At 39.5% G+C, this 17,525-nt stretch overlaps 1 protein-coding gene across 1 annotated transcript; it reads left to right on the plus strand.

The window, feature by feature from the left end:
- Positions 1 to 475: 475 nt before the first annotated feature.
- Positions 476 to 11,403, plus strand: gpr157 (G protein-coupled receptor 157). Its single transcript, XM_061736322.1, has 4 exons — positions 476 to 1,050; positions 5,883 to 6,096; positions 8,437 to 8,631; positions 10,047 to 11,403. Exons 1-4 carry the CDS (start codon positions 668 to 670, stop codon positions 10,257 to 10,259), a joined length of 1,005 nt encoding a protein of 334 aa, XP_061592306.1. The 5' UTR covers positions 476 to 667; the 3' UTR covers positions 10,260 to 11,403.
- The last annotated feature ends 6,122 nt before the right edge of the window (positions 11,404 to 17,525 follow it).

Genomic DNA, 17,525 nt, shown 5'->3' on the forward strand with positions numbered 1-17,525 from the left:
ATTTTAATTAACTATATTGTATGTCAGTGTGCATTGGTCTCTCAGTTTTTATTTTTGTTTTTATTATGCTTATTTTTCAGTCAAAATGTTAAGCAATTTGTAGTTCATGTACCTGGATGAAAGGTCCTATACAAATAAAATTTGATTGATTGATTGATTGAAATGAGAAAAGTGCACAAATGCACGAGACCAGGCTCTGTATTTCAACATAGCGTCATGTGACAAACGATGATGCCATGGCGGTGCCGGGGACACACGCGCAAAGAAAACAGTGACCAAAATAACCCCGTCTGCCCCTTAACCAGCTGAAGCTGATTTATGGTCCTGCGTTAAATCGACGCAGAGCCTACGCCGTAGAATACGCGGCGACGCGCATCGTACGGCGTAGTCTGCGTCGATTTAACGCCGAACCATAGATGATCATGCTTTAACCAGCTGACTCCACTTCTGCTTTGAGTTCCGGTTGGTACAACGACGCAGCAGAGAGGCAGGGCTTAATGCTGGCTCAAAAGTTTGCTTTGACTCCTTCAAAACATTAGGAAAGTTTGGCTCTGCTGTTACAGGCACCTCGAGTTACTTATGCATTGCCAGAGCTCTCTATTCGACCCAGGAGTATTAGTAAACACGGTTATATTATAGCAGCTCGCAAAATCTCCACAGTGTGATTATGGAAAACCCTAACCAGACGGAGACGGAGTTGTATCTGTTCGAGCGTGTGGTCGTGTTGTGCACCTGCACGCTGTCTTTTCTGGGCTCCTCTCTGATCATCCTCACCTTTATTATCTGGCCGGACCTGAGGACGACCCCCAGGAAGCTGCTGGTGTTCCTGTCGGTGTCGGACTGGCTGTCGGCCGCGTCCTACGCCTTCGGCGTCGGGAGAGGGTTCCTGTCCGACTCCACCGACTGCGTCGCGCAGGGAGCCGTCTCCACCTTCGCCAACACCAGCAGCTTCTTCTGGACCGTGGCCATCGCCGTGTACCTGTACATCTTCATCGTGAGGTCCAACCAGAGAGCTGCCGACAGCCTGGTGCTCTTCTTCCACATTGTCAGGTAGGTTTAGTGAAAGTGCCAGCTCTGAGAGACTAGACTCAGGACAGACCTGGAGGAGCCTGAAGCATCTTGGGATGTTGTGTCATATGAGGACTTGCAAAAAACTTAAAAAATTAGCTTAAATAAAATCAAAAAGGGAGATGCAGTTTCAGGTTATGTTATGCTATAGAAAAAAAAGTAATTAAATAAAATAATTAATTAAAGCTGCATGCAGCGATGAACGGGCCCTCGTGTGTGCAATTTTCACCCATAAAGATCAAGGACTCAAAACTAAGTCCTATGACACCGACTCTTCAAACCATTCAAAAGTTATAGCAGAAAATAGGGACTATCAAATATCGACCAATCAGAAGAAGGGACGGGGCTAATTCAGGCCAATTAAGGTCAAGTACTCAATACCGAGTCCGATGACACCACCCACATGTCTTTATCACAACCCGTTCAAGAGTTATGGCAGAGAATAGGGACTATCAAATATCGACCAATCAGAAGAAGGGGCGGGGCTAATTTGCACCAATTATGGCCAAGGACTCAAAACCGAGTCCGATGACACCACCCACGACTCTCTATATCAAACCATTCAAAAGTTAATTCAGAAAGTAGGAACTGTCAAATATGGACCAATCAGATGAAGGGGGGGGGGGGGCTTTTTGGCGTCTAGCGTCGCCACGGTAACGCTTTTGACTGAGAAAAGTAATGTGCATCGTCGCAGGATGGAGACGCACATTTTGATGTATAACACACCTGGGATGCATGACGGTTCGGGCCGTATTAACTGCCGAAGAAATGGCATAAATTTCGCCAAAATTACACGATTAATTCAAAATGGCCGACTTCCTGTTCGGTTTCGGCCATGGCGCCAAGAGACTTTTCTTTAAGTTGCAACATGATACAGGTGTGTACCGATTTTTGTGCATGTACGTCAAACCGTATTGTGGGGCTTGAGGCACAAAGTTTTCTAGGGGGCGCTGTTGAGCCATTAAGCCACACCCATTAATGCAAACCATGAAATATCAAATTTTTCGCCAGGCCTGGCTTTCGTGCAAAATTTGGTGACTTTTGGGGCATGTTTAGGGGGGCAAAAGGGCCCTCATTTCGTCGGAAGAAAAACAAGAAAAACAACGAGGATAACATCTCCTACAGATACAATAGGGCCTTCGCATTGTAAGTGCTCGGGACCTAATAATATTACTTCAAAGTTGAGCTGTTTCAATGGTAGCGCACACGCCTTGTTGGCTCAGCAACCTTACACAAGTACGGTTTTGAGGTACTTGTACTTTACCTGAGTATTACCATTTTATTATTTGATGCTGTCATAAATATACATTCACACATTCTCTCCACAACATTTCAGAGGGGAAATATTGCAATCTATTTTTGACTTTTATAAACTAAACTTCTAAAAGCTGACACATGGAAACAAAATTGCGTCAATACTTACATTTTCAGGACTTTTAGTTCCCCCAAGAGGGACTTCTCATGCATGGATGTTCTTGTAATGCAATTTTTTTACTTGATGTGTTTGTATTTTGTGAACAATTTAAATTTGTCTGAGTTTGCCTGGGAACAAGCTCTGGATCAATAGGTAGAAGATTTATCACTACATTATAGTTAACAAGAGGGCATTAAATACAAGTATAATTGTATGTTTTTGAGGTTGCATGGAAATGTGTCCATATTAGTTTTATTCCATTGAAGAATTGTTACACCCCCCCAAGGAAGGAAGGAAGGAAGCAAGGAATCACATCCTCACACCATCCTCTGATTTCTTTGCTAAAAATGTATTGTTATATATTCAATTTAAATTTTTCTTTTGCATTATTTCATTATGTGAACATCTCTCATAATGATCAAATTATTAAGATTCATAGAAATCTTCTGAAGTCTATAAATTGGGTTAATCTGTTTTTGTTATTTTGTTTGTTGTTGAGGGAGGGGGCGTGCCCTTGTAGCCTACATTTCAATTAACAACAAAAGTCAAAGATGTTTACATAAGCAACAAATACACATCTAATATATTTTACATTTAGCTATCCATCAGAGTATTTATTCCACATTATTTTACAGCAAAATTAAAACATTTTAAATGAAATTTCTTTAGCATTTATTAGTGCATAAATGCCTCAGTGTGCACACATGCCATAGATTAGACTGGAGAAGCAACACTGATGGCGTCTACATGGAGGGACAGAGGAGACTGTACCGTTTGTATGCAGCAAAATGTTGCATAATGAGTCTGTTTCAGAGAGTGCAAACTCATCTGCAGATGATCTGTTAGCACATCAGCATAAAAGCCAGTCACATTAAAAAGTAGAAGAAGAAGAAAAAACAACTGAAAAAGAAAAGGCTAGTTCTGTTCTTTCTTGGAGCCTCTAGAGCCTGTTGTGAATAAACAGATGCTTAATAAAATGACAAATATAATGGACAACACTGAGCACCACAAGACAGTGATTCAGCATCTGACTGTTTTCAGTCAAAGCTTTCTTCAGATCTGCTGCAACAGGAGACCCTTAATTTCCACAGCTATAACAATCTATGCAGACTCTTAGAAGAAATTTAAACACTAACAGTTGCTGCAACATATACTTTCCCTTCTTGGATTAATAAGGTATAACTGAATCTAATTAAGCTTTCGTACAGTAAGAAACCCAGGTATATGCACTAAATGCTAAACCTAATTAAATTACATCACAGGAGGACAAAGTACAGAAGTGCCAATTCAGTGTAGCTTAGCAATATAAGGTTTTTGGCGGGGCTGTTATGATACCAAATGTTTTTTTGTTTATGTTTTATTCAGAGATTCTTGGAGGTAGGGAAGAATGTCTACTCTAATGGCATTTGGAAGCTTGCTCCAACAGTCTGGACTGAGACAGTAGGCATATTAGTAAAAGAAAGTGGTCAAGACAATGTGAAAGCTTGTATGACTGAGCTAAGACAGCTAGTTACTCTGTAGGCAAAAAGCAAGAGATAATCACCGTCTGTAACAAGAGTTGGATGGCACTCTGGCCTGGCCATAATGGTTGAGAGACTGATGCAACATGGTGGGAAAAGGACAGCTGGTCATCAATCTCGAGATTGAGATTATTTGGGATGTATTTGAAGCCTTATTTAGGTTGGTACATTGTGTATGCACCAGCAAGTAAGTCTTAGAGATGTAGCCAAATGTGTTGTTTCCTCATCCATGGAGTGAGACAAGAAAATATGAATGAATGAGTCCCAGGAGCTGGTGTGCATTATGAAGACAATGGGGTCCCAACATAGAGTCTTGGGGTACTCCTGTTCCAAGTGATTATTGTTTGTACTTGCTATGGTATTTTATAAGTGAAGACTTGTAATATACTAAAATGCAAGTATAAGGATATTTAGGGAAGCAAGAATGGATCTGGACTTCCTACCTACCTGTTCCATAGAAGCTCTGCTTTTCCATGTTTAACCCTCCTATTGTCCTCATTTTCTGAATACACCCCGTGTCCTCCGGGTCAAAATGACCGGTCTTCAAAAAAAAAACATTATAAGCACCTTTTATTGAATTTTAAACACCAAATTTCATCATGCTTGAAGAAACAACTTGTCATCCATCACAAAATGCGCGAATGCTTAAGTTTTCCCTCTTCATTTGTATTTCTATAGGTAAAGAAAAAAAATTGCAAAAAGCAGTTTTGAATGCATTTTTATTCATCCCAATTACTCAGTTTCTTTTTTTTTCTCCAGTGAACAATTTAAGATAATGTACAATACAAAAATATGAAATATAACATATCCCATTGAACTAATTTGCACATATAGGGCAGCATGCAAGTGCAGCCTTTGCAGATATATTTATTACACCTGCAGCACACAGAATGGTTCTTCTTTTGAGGGCAGAACTGACATCTCATCCTCTTACTTGCTCTAGCTGGGGAAGTTAAATTTCAATTAAAAAAAATATCGTTTAAAGGATTTTGGATTATTTTTTAACACAGTGGCGGGTCATTGTGACCCGAGGACAACAGGAGGGTTAAGTCTAGCTGGTTTACCTTTACATTATTCAGAGCACAAACTACATATGTGAAGGATGTATCCTGCATTCAACATGCTTCCTATGTTGTTGTTAAGAAGCAGGTAGATTTTACAAGCTTCCCTTTGTGCTGTCATTATTCTATCACATCTAGTGGTAAAAAAGGTTTTTACATAACAAAATGAGAAATGGAGTAACAGAAATGTACATGTAAATATATGTTAAGAATGATCAATATCTTTTATAACATAATTGTTTTGACTTGACTGTGAGAGCTTTGACTCAACCCTTGCCCTATGTTTCATTGGCTATGTCATTAATACACTGCCACTGTGTTTTGGGATGCGAAGTGAGTCAGATTACTGTATTACCAGTCTATTTATGGACACAAGAACATTTTCGTCCTCGAGTGTGCCTTATCCCAGTGTGTGATTGTCGTTTTAATTTTGTTTCTGCAACTTCTTGATAACACAACAAAGCCTTTCATGGAGGCTTGTAACACATAAACAACACTAGGCCTTGAGCGTTGTGCTATTTATAATGATCTGCCATGGCTAACCATGAAAATAGAGGATTCAAAATGATATTGATGTTTCAGAAGAAGAGGTTACACTTAAGGGAGAAATGGAGAGCACAACTGTGCATTTTCCACTATGACCAAAAACCTGCCTTAAGCGTAAGATAATATTTCACATGGTCTCACATGTCTTTGCAGCATCTGCGGTGTGTTTTACCTAAAAAATATTGACAGAAAACTCCCTTTTGTTAAATTATGTGACATTGACCTCTGAGGCTTTTAATGTTTAACCTCCAAATCCTTTATTGTTTTTTGTAGCTGGGGTGTTCCTCTGGTCATCACCATCACTGCTGTATGTCTCAGCAAGATCGGTTACGATGCATCAGAAGTGTCGGTGGGCTGGTGCTGGGTTAGGCTCCATGATCCAGACCGAGTCCTGTGGATGCTTCTTACCGGGAAAGTCTGGGAGTTCCTGGCGTACCTCACTCTCCCTGTGCTCTACATCTTGATCAAGAGGCATATCCACAAAGCGGTGAGGGCCTCATGTTTCAGCTATGTGTACACACAGTCCCTCTGTTTAAATGAAGCAACATTTTCACTTCATCAACCATTAGATTTGCCAATATCTATTGCTTATAAGCAATTGCACACCCTCGTATTTGAAATCTGCCGTGACATGACTCACCCTTCTGATCTGAAACTGCATCATGATGCTGCTGTACATTTATACTGAAACGGGCTAACAGCAGAACTAACATATAGCCTATTGCACATTGACATTAAGGTTAAGATTTAACTACATTTAACAGGAAATTGTGCATTTGATCATCTGGTTGACATGGAGCATGGACTTTTTTAAGATGAGCAATGTCTTTTGATCCGTCTTTATCCATCTACGTCATGATTAATGTAATTGTGGGAAAGAGATGAATCTGGTGTCATTTTACAACAGTTTGTCATTTTCACCGAGTCACATCTGAGGATTAAAATTTCCTTGTATTACAAAACCTTCCAACTAGATTATCAATCACTGAAGAACATGTTCAGGTAAATAAAGCATCTTAGTATCTAGTGCTGGCTATCTTCCATTTTGACTAGAAATAGCAAGAAAGATGATTATTCAATTTTCTGTAACCTCTATAACTTGGCTTAAGCCTGTGCCGGCTAGGAGAGACTGTATATATTTGTCCAATTTTACATCTCTTTACATATTAATCCTTTAATGACCAGGCTCTGTCATAAATACCTTGGAAAACCACAATGTCTTCATGCGTTTCTACTGGCATTCTTGTGGAGTCTCTGAAAGTAAATTCAGAGGCAGAGATCTTTCAGGATCCTGTCACGTGGCAAGGGTTCAGAGTTTAGGTCACGAAGGATTGCCTCTTTCTACTTGATAGATAAAGCTTCTGTTCAGGAAAATGTTTGGTTGATTTTTTTTCAGTGGCCACAAACATGTTTATGCTCATTTATGTTCATCGCATGTTTCATGTCCCATCTACATCCCTTTAGTTCATGCACCACTCTTTTTTTTTTTCTTATATGTCAGTCCAGAAGGAAGATCACTGGAGTCAAAATGATTAATTCTCTAAGGCCCTGTCCTAATACTCCCCCTACCCCTAGTTTTCATCCCTACCCCTAAATTTTGCACGTTCCCGTGAGGGTAGTGGTGTCCCAATTCCTCTTTTCACCTAGGGGTAGTGGAGAAAACTAGTGTAGTGGCTATGAATCTAGCCCTACGGAGTGAGTGTTTTCCGATGCACACTAGCTGATCTAGGGACAGAAAAATTTCCCAGAATGCTTTTCGTCGTCATTTGCGGACTGAATTAAAAAAAAAACATGGCGGACATTTCTTATTTTTTAGTGAATAAAATCAATATTTTGAGTTAGTTTCTGCATAAAAATGCGTTCTGATTACATTTCTAGCGAGAAATATATATTTTACTTTCATAATATTCACTCAGTGAATGTACATAATCACTCGTTTGCCCGTTTGCCGAAGATCACGCCAGAATAAAGGCTGATTTATGGTTCCGCGTTACACCAACGCAGAGCCTACGGTGTAGGTTACGTACCCTACGCCGTAGGCTCTGCGTCGATTTAACGCGGAACCATAAATCAGCTCCGGAGCCGGCAGGCAGAAATCTCGAAATTTTCTGAGCAAATTTCTTAACAGGCGTAGCTACAACTGTTAGATTTCATCTATTAAACCAACATTTATCTTCCTAAATGATTTATTTCAGCCAGCGGTAATTCTCAACAGAGCTGCAGGTTACTCCACTGGGACGACGGCGCAGGGCGATCACGTCTGTACTCCGGCTGCTGCTGCTCCGAGCCGGAGGCTCTTCTCATCTCCGAAAACATCGGGTCAAATTTCTTAACAGGCGTTATTTGGATAAACTGAGCCCAGGTTGGGGATCTTAACGGTTACTTTTACGCCTGAGAAAAAATATTAAAACTTAATAAAGTGGCATATTAACAGCGCTACAGCTGAAGTTAAAACAGCTTTTGGCTCTCAGCTTCCTGATTTTAGTGGTGGTGCTGAAAGTAGGAGTAGTGGGAGTATTGGGACAGGGCCCTGGGAAGATTTCAAGTGCCCTAAAATCTGTCCTTTCTTTTTTAGGGGTAGTGATAGTGAGGGAGGGCTAGTGAAAGAAAGTAGGGGGTGTATTGGGATTGGGCCTAAATATTGGTTAAAAGTAAAAACTTAAAAACTCCAACTATGTGGCATCTACTGCCTTTTTTTATTTTTATGTCACATTTCAGTCCTTAAAAAATGGAATACCCATGTGATGTTCCTGGTGACATTTTACATTATTTGTTTCCCCTCTGTTCTCATCAAACATGCTCTCCCACTGTTACCTGTCTGATGCAGCATGCAGCCCTGTCTGAATACCGTCCCATCTTGGCCAACAGGCCTCCAACACAGTCCTTCTCATCCATGGCGGATGTGAAGCTAACTCTCATTCCCATTGTCTTCATCACGCTACGCATCTGGAGCACAGTGCGTTTCATACTGCTGCTTGTGGACTCATCGGTTAAACAGCACCCGGTGCTGGTCACACTACATGTAAGTTTAAACTTTAAACCAGTGTTGTTCAGTCAACAGGAGATCTATTAATAATCTGTTATCCTATAGTCTTTAATGTGCAGTCTACTGCAGCTTTTGACGTTTGGGAACATACAGTCATGTGTTAGTCGTTAGTATTGTTGTGCATGTGATTGTAGTAAGTTATAGTATTAAGCAAATACAGCCTCAGAAAACAAGCAACATTGTACCACTTTTTTCACCATGCCATCATTTATGCAACTAAAAAGAAGAATCATCTGGACAATACTAAGTACACCATAACTGTTTCCATTGGATTTAAGAGGGTATTTTGCAACAAGGTGCAACCAATCATCAGCCCTTCATAAACTAAGCATGAAGTATCTGCAGGTTTGCAGACTTTCATAAGAGCAGCTCCTTTGACAGTTGGCTGGTTTGGAGTGTTCAAGTGTGTGCAAATACAACACCAAATAGGAAAGACATAAGCAATGGTTGTTGCTGTACATACATCAAAAAAGGAGCTATAAAAAGGCTTATAAAACTAACAATGTGAAGTTCATCATTCGCAAGTGGAAATAAATAAATACGGCCATTACTCGTAGGAGCAGGTGTCCCAGCATCGTTGTTCAATGCTCACATAAGTAACACTAACATGTTAAATGTTAAGGTCAATGTTAAGGTCAGACAGAAGAAGACTGGACAAACATGGTTTGTTGGGAAGTGTTGCCAGAAGGAAAGTAAAATAAACAAAGTTTTGGATCGGACTTAAAGTTGACAGAAGCTATTGTATCAAGGGTGTACTTAGTTTTAGCCGAGCAAAGGCCGAAGATATCTTTTTCTTATAAAATTATGACCAACTATGATCACATTTCTTTTTTTTTATATTTTTTTTTAAATACAAAAAAACAGAGCATTAAAAGAGTGCTGACTTTTTCATGACTGTATGTCATTAGTTGTGCAGATAAACTTGAGTTTGTTGTATGTTGTCAGACTTGTGAATCACATGCAAGCTTCCTCTTAACTCTTCATAGGGGAATCAATAAAATACTTGAAATTACAACTCTTGGGGTTTTAATAGCCAGACTGTAGTTCTACTGAAGTCACCAAATATGGTCGTTGAGGGGTTGAAGCAGATTTCTTTTGAGAAGTAACGTGTTTTTAAAATAAACTACATTTATTCCTACAGGTGTTGAAAACTAAGGTTATCTATGATGTTATTTCTTCCCAGTCTTTGAAATATAAAAGTTTGCACAATAGTTTTAATCCTTAAGACAATTTCAAGATGATAGAATTGACAATTTTCAGTGCCGGTGACTGATATTTCTCTGTCCACATAATAACATTGAGGGGTTTGTTTTTTGTTCACCTATTAAATGACGTTTCATTAGTGTCACCATCAAAAACCTTATCCCTCTGCTTTTGGTTTAACTTAACAGGGTATTGGCAACACATCACAGGGAGCAGCCAACTGCATCATGTTTGTATTATTTACCCAGCCGATCCGCACTCGCCTCAGCGCCGCGCTCTGCTGCTCTAACTGCCGATCATGCGTGCCGGATTCAGGTGGTTCCCCACAGAGGCTGCCGGAGCAGGACCCCCTATGCCACGGAGAAGAAGACAGCACAAGCAGAGTTCCCTTGGACAGATGATGCTTTAATCTGCGGCCGAGTAAAGCAGAGACAGACTGAAAGGCCTGCATGACACGAACAGTGGAGTTTGCCATTTTGCATTCACCAAACGACTTGTGGGTGGGTTGTACGTCCTGGAAGTACATGTACTTCTGTGTGGGATGATGCTGCACCAGCATATAATGAAACGCTTGATAGTACCCTAAAGTGATGTTACACTTGAAGCCTTGTACATTTTTTTTGTTCATGGCACACTCCATGACAGAAGGTTTACTGTTGCACCTCTATTTATCATGTACGGTCTTGAGATCGTCGCTGTCAATTAATGTTTAGTTTACTTCTTTAAGTAATCAAGTTTTTGATCATGATCTCACGTCGAATAAAAAAAAAGACATTTTGTAATGAACTTATTGCAATTGGAAATATCTAGCCCAAACATCTGATTATTAATGATGACTTGAATGTTTTTTTTTCAAAACACATATGTGGTAATACTGACCTCTGACGATTTCACTTAAAGAAAAACGTTTTTTACAGCATCTTATACCACGCCTGCAGTAAGAGCCTCAATGCTTCAATAATGCACGTCCCTGCAGCTGGTGCCTGCTTGGGGAGGGAGGTGTTAAGAAATTACAAATAACTAAAGTAGATTTTTCTACAGCCCATGTTCATGTGAATCTTCAGCTACGAGTGAAGGAATGGGCCACATGTCTGCCTGCGTGCAGAGGTGCCGTGGGAAGGTTTCAGCTGACTAGACGGATGGATCTTTGCATCATAAATTCCATCCATCCATCATTTATACCCACCTCCCTGTTCATGGTCATAGTAGCTGCCTCTCAAACTTTTTTTCTAGGAAGTACTCAAAGCAACCGTGAGAGCCAGAGGGGTTCGTTCGGTCTCCAAACTACAGATTCTGATGAGGCCATTCCTGATCTGAGCCAGGAAATCTAATTAACTCTTTCTTTCTGCCAGTCAAGATTTGTGCATATATTTACCTTAAATCAACTTAAATCCTCAGTTACTTGTTATATATGGGGCTTTAATAATTGCATTTTTGTTTTTATATGCATCTTTTTTTTTACAACATCCCATCTTTTTTAAATGAATTAGCAAATGCAAAGTATTATTTATATTTACTTAAACAACAGTTTGTCATTTGTAACAGAGAAAGTAAATAAAAAAATTAAGCAAAAGAATGATGCTGTGGCTGTGATATAAGTCTCATTATTGTATTTACATCACTACTTGCTAAAATCCAGCTCAACGTGGTTGTAACGGTGTTTTAATAAGGAATTTAACATTTTTAGTCATTATACTATTCATTTTAGAGTTATCAGCTCCTTCCTTACGGATAGTTGCAACATATTCACAGAAGTAGTTGCAAAAGACTTTTGTGTCACCAAAACTGCCTGTGTCATCGCTGTCATTGTACGAGATGCATGCACCATCATCACATGTCAAGCTTCCTCCTTCCACCCGGAGTTGTGATTATGAGCCAAACTCCTTTGATCCCTCTGCTGTTGGCTCCTGTTTACTCGACTAAGCCACAAGGCAAATGCACGCCGCTGAGGAGTGTGTGAACTCGGTGAGCTAAACATAACTCTTGGCAACAACCTGCACTATGCTCATAATGCTGCTTCTTGCAGTTAATTTAATTCTCTTCTGATGATCATAGTTGGGGGTTTTTTATAGTCAGGATGAAAAGCTGGGGAGTTTTGTCCTTTTACATTAGGGTTTGTTTGTTTGCCCATACTCTGCATAGTCAATAGTACACCCTTCAGAGAGCAGTTATTTCCCATACATTAGTTTCTTTTTAGCTGTTTACCTTGAACTTATTAAAACAGCTTAAAAGCTACATTTGGCTAAAGTAATGAGACAGAGAGCAGAGTTCATTCTCTGACCATTTATAGAAGTCACAGTACATGGGACACCATGCGTGGGAAAACGGGAAGTGAATGTTGTTTGCGAATGATATCTGGAACAGCCAATGGACAGTTTTTTTTTTTGTTTTTTATGTGTCCTTGTGGGGAGCATGGGACACCCAGAGAACTCAAGAGGCCCTACTGTATTTGCTGCAGAAATTAATGCATTGCATTAGTACTGAGAGATTTGGCTGACATTGACACAACTGGAGCTGGTGGAAACACTTAAGGAAGAGGTCTCTGCTGTTTCTTCTCCTGGCTTTCTGCCCATTTAATTCATTTAGTTCAAGTACCTCTGAGATTAACATTCGTGAGTGGGGCTAATTTTTTTCACAGGCGAGGCTGTCCATTTAGCTGGGTCAGTTATTCCAGGGGCCAGTTTTTAACTTCGCAGACGACCATTAGCAGTAAGGGAGAAGCCTCAGCAGCATATTTAAATCCGCAGTGGCAGAGTAGCTCTTTCGCAGAATACAGACCATTTGAAAAACATTAAATGAGAAGTTACTGTTTGGTTCTCCAATTTGTTTAGAGTGTAAATTATTCGCAACTAACGTCTCAATAAAACTTCCCTTTGTAATGCATAGTGATATCCTGCAAGTCCCCCCGCCCACTTGGAAGGTTGATAAGCCCTTCAACACAATGATAGCGCCACCATCTGTTCATGAGTAACATTACTACCAAAACAACTGTCACTTATATTCTGCGTGAGAGTCCTATTTCAGCTACAAAGAATAATATTAATTACTGTTTAAGCAATATCTCACAACTATGACTTGCATTTAAATTAAGTTTTCAAATATATGTATATATATATATATATATATATATATATATATATATATATATACATAGTCTAATATTGTAATAATATTTGCAAATCTCATAAACCCACTTATTCCCAATGCAACATATACAGCAGATATGGAAACTGAGACATTTTGCCCTTTCATGGAAAATATTAGCTCATTTTAAATTTGATGGCAGAAACACAACTCAAAGAAGTTGGAACAGGGGCCACGAAAGGCTGGAAAAGTACCTGGCACAAATCTTAAACAAGTAGAGGAGCATCTGACAACTAATTAGATTGCCTGGCAACAGGTCGGTTACGTCACTGGGTATGAAAGGAGTATTTTGGATGTTGCGATGGGCAGGGACTCACCAATCAGTTTGCCTTTGTTTGTCTCCTCTTTTGCTTTGCTTTTTGTCTCTTTGATAATAAAAAAAACTGACACTGAACTGAATCTGCAACAAACTGCATCAGAGTTGTAGAAAATGTTAGTAAAAATGTGATTGAAATGTTGAGGAAAATGTTACTCAATGTAAGACTTTGAAGATCTCACCATGTACAGTGTAAAATATCATCAAAAGAGTCAGCAAATCAGAAGTGTATGTATGCAGGGGGGAACACCGATTCACCAACTGAACACGTTTCATGCATCATGAATTGAAAATTCCGCCAACAAAGGCCAAGCACTGCTGAACAGCTAAAATAATGCGTCGGACAAGAATGAGACAACATTCCTCTCATAAAACTCCAGGAACTGGTCTCCTTACTTCCCAGATGTTTGCAGACAGCGTAAACCGTGACCGTAAACATCACAATATTACAACTATTTTTAGATGTGTTGCTGCCATCAAATTCAAGATGAGCTAACATTTGTCACAATTTCAACACCAGATAGGTTGTTTATATTCTATTGGGAATAAAATACGGGTTTATGTGAGTTGCAAATCATTGTATTCTGTTTCTCCGCAGCACCTCAACTTTTTTTGAATTGGGGTTGACTATATACACTCACTGACCACTTCAGTCAGGAACCCTCCTGCTTCCACAGAAATAAAAAGAAAAGCAGCAGCCAGATGATGTTAATCAAATTAACTGATTAAGTAACCCTTAGCAAGTGGGACTGCCTCTAAAAGTGGAGGTTTTTGCAGTTTGCTGGTCTGGAGCATTCAGGTGTGTGAACATGACAGGATGAAAAATATTAGCACCTATCATAGAAAAGCAATTATTGCTGCCCATCAAGCTGGGAAGGATTACAGGGACATTTAATAACAATTTGATGTCCCTCGTTCTAAACAGAGTCAAATTGTCCCCAAGTGGAAAATATTCAAGACAATGTTTAATCTTACCAGGATGGATGTCCCAGAAAGTCTAAAGGTCAGACAGTGCAATGCTATAAGAAATGACTCAAGAGCCAAATCCCACTCTCTACAGGCCTCTGTAAGGATGTTAAATATTAAAGTTTGTGATGTTGTGTTAAAAAAGAAGCAACAACACTGGATGAGTGTGGCCTGTTTGAAAGAGCTGCCAGATGAGAGCCTCTTCTCTCTGAAAAGAACATGGCAGTGTGTTTTAGGTTTGCAACGATGCATCTGAGCAAACCACAACACTTCTGAAACAGTGTCTTATGCACTGACAAGACCTACATGGAGATGTTGGAGCATAATGCACATACCACACAGACGAGTCAAATCTTGCATAATTTGTCTACCATTGTCAACAGAATTTTACCAACTTAAAATAAATAAATTTTAAATAAATGATGAATAATAATGACAAGGTGTTCATCTGGGGTTGTTTTGAACCTCATTTTAGGAGACAGTAGGGACTAAATAACTGGGGCACCATTAGATCTCATTGGTATTCCCCCAGAAGAACTGAAGGATTTGGCTTTGGAGCTCCTATGTTTGGGTTGCTGCTCCTGTAATTCAAATTCAGACAAGCGTGATGGATGGATGGAACCATGGATCAAACCCTGCAACTTTTTGGACTTTGCATTTCTGTGTTATCGTATTACTGTATAATGATTGCATTTGTTGTTTGAGTAATTTAAAGGTAAGCTATAAAAGTCCCAATAAAACTGCTGTTTGTCTTTGCACTGCTCTGGGTTATCCCTCTTCTCTGAATAGAGATAAGGTGCTACTTGCTATCAGCATCTGCCAAGACTGCATCACACTTCCCACACACTTATCTAAAATAAAATAAAATAATGGATAAATAAAAAAGAATTAGTAAATGAGGCTCACAAGTAAATAAAAGGTCCAAACTGTATTTGTCTGTGTCCCACATCTTAAAAAGACGAAAATCATTCTACTTGCAAAAGATGTCCACTGACTCTGTTTCATTGTGAACTAATTGTTTTGGGGGGGGGGTTTCACACTAAGACACTGTTTTTGAGAGTAACAGAAAGTCAAACAAAACAAAATGTTTTCATAGAGCTGAACCTGAAAAAGTTGTCATTTTGGTAATACGTTCATTCTTTTGTACAGGTGGAAGTTGTTGCCGTAAGGATTTCTCTATTATAAAAGGGCCAATATATATAAACGATGTTCTTATGTTGAGACTATTTAATTGTTCATATCATACAGTTCAAACAAGAAGTTTACATACGCTGTGCAAAAAGACACGTAACATTTTTTGTCTCACAGACTAAACTTCTGCTGTTTCAATTCGTCAGGATTAACGAAATTACTTAATTTTGCTAAATACCATAATAATGAGAGAGAGAGATAATTTTCTTAGAGACTTTTATATTGAAGTACTATATCTTTAAATAACGTGGGGAAGCCCAGATGATGATGTGATGGGTTTGAAAGCTCCTGGCACCTAGATATGTATTTTAAGACCACACCTCAAACACTCTGCTTTCTTGTTTAAAATCATGGGAAAATCCAAATTAAATCAGCTGAGAAATCAGGGAGACAATCGTGGAGCTCCACAAGTCTGGTTCATCCATGGATGCAATTTCCAGATATTTGAAGGTGCCATGTTCATCTGTTCAAACAATTATACGCACATATAAATATCATGGGAATGTCAAGCCATCACACCACTCAGGAAGGAGACGGTGTGTCCCACAGATGAACGTGTTTTGGTCCGAAATGTGCAAATCAGCCCGAGAACAAAAGCTAAAGACCTTGTGTAGATGCTGGATGAAGCTGGTAAGAAAGACTCATTATCCACAGTGAAACAAGTCCTGTACTGACGTGGGCTGAAAGGACACTCAGCGTGAAAAAAGCCATTACTCCTAAAGAAACGTAAAAAAGACAGATTACATTTTACAAAAAGACACCAAGACAAAAACCTTAACTTCTGGAGACATGTCCTGCTGTCTGATGGAACTAAAATTGAGCTGTTTGGCCATAATGACCAACGTTACATTTGGAGGAAAAAGGGGAAAGCTTGTAGACCTGAGAACACCATACCAACTGTGAAGCACGGAGGTGGCAATATCATGTTGTGGGGCTGTTTGCTCTAGCAAGAACTGGAGCTCTTCATCAAATAAACAGCATCATTAAGAAAGAACTGAAGCTAAAACTTGGGCTTAAACGGATCTTCCAAATGGACAATGACCCTAAGCATACTGCCAAAATAGTTAAAAAGTGTCTTGAGGACAGCAAAGTTCATGTCTTGGAGAGGCCATCACAAGGCCCTGATCTGAATCCCATAGAAAATGTGTGGGCAGAAAAGGCGTGAGCGAGCAAGCCCAAAACGTTTGACCCAAGTCATGCAGTTCAAAGGCAATGCTTCTAAATACTAAGGAAATATATGTAAACTTTTTACCTCAAATATAGTAATATAACATTCTCTAAGAAATGATCTCTCTCATTATTGTGGCATTTAGCAAAATGAAATATTTGGGTAATCCTGACTGACCTGAAACAGGAGACGTTTAGTCTGATTTAACTTCAGACAGTGAGACAAAACATTGTATGTGTGTTTTTGTCCAGTGTGTGTAAACGTCCGGTTTCAACTGTATGAAAGAATACGTCCAATTGTTCAGGTGACGAGTTTTCTTGTACGGCTCGTTTAAAGCACACAGATTCCAAGACGTGCAGCCTCCTGTGTGTTCACCTTGCATTTACACAGAGATGTCCTTGAAGTAAATTACATCCAGCTTTAAAAGCAAACACCCTCAAGGAAATTGTATTGACAAGGAGGCTCAGCTTTAGAGATAAGAGGTGATGTAACACATGACGAATTTGCAGACGAAGCAAGCACATAAAGGAGATTCGCATCAGTGTTATCTCGACAGAAAAATACATCTATTAGTTTATTCAATTGGAGTTTAATTGTCCTCAGCATATAAGAAGATAAACTGTGCAAGGGTCACGCACGTGTGAATTTACGGGCCTTGTCATCATTTGTTTAATAACGACAATCCAGCCTGCAGTTGTAAATACAATAAAGATTTTCTTTATAGTACCGTATATCTAGGTTCAGTCCAAGACAGCTTTCTATATCTTGGGTCCATTGTGAAGACAATTTCCTCCACCTGAGAGCACGACCAGCAGCGTGAGAGCAAGGATCGCAAGTCAAGCAGTAAACCACAACCGTACTCTATGATACCTTGTCCAAAGG

The sequence above is a fragment of the Cololabis saira genome, chromosome 12, assembly GCF_033807715.1.
Source record: "Cololabis saira isolate AMF1-May2022 chromosome 12, fColSai1.1, whole genome shotgun sequence".
Classification (NCBI taxonomy): Eukaryota; Metazoa; Chordata; class Actinopteri; order Beloniformes; family Belonidae; genus Cololabis; species Cololabis saira.

Excerpts from the sequence above, each read along its gene's own strand:
- gpr157 (XM_061736322.1), top strand. The coding sequence starts at position 668 with ATGGAAAACCCTAACCAGACGGAGACGGAGTTGTATCTGTTCGAGCGT. Across the intron at positions 1,051-5,882 it reads CTCTTCTTCCACATTGTCAG|CTGGGGTGTTCCTCTGGTCA; the intron begins GTAGGTTTAGTG and ends TGTTTTTTGTAG. Across the intron at positions 6,097-8,436 it reads AGAGGCATATCCACAAAGCG|CATGCAGCCCTGTCTGAATA; the intron begins GTGAGGGCCTCA and ends TGTCTGATGCAG.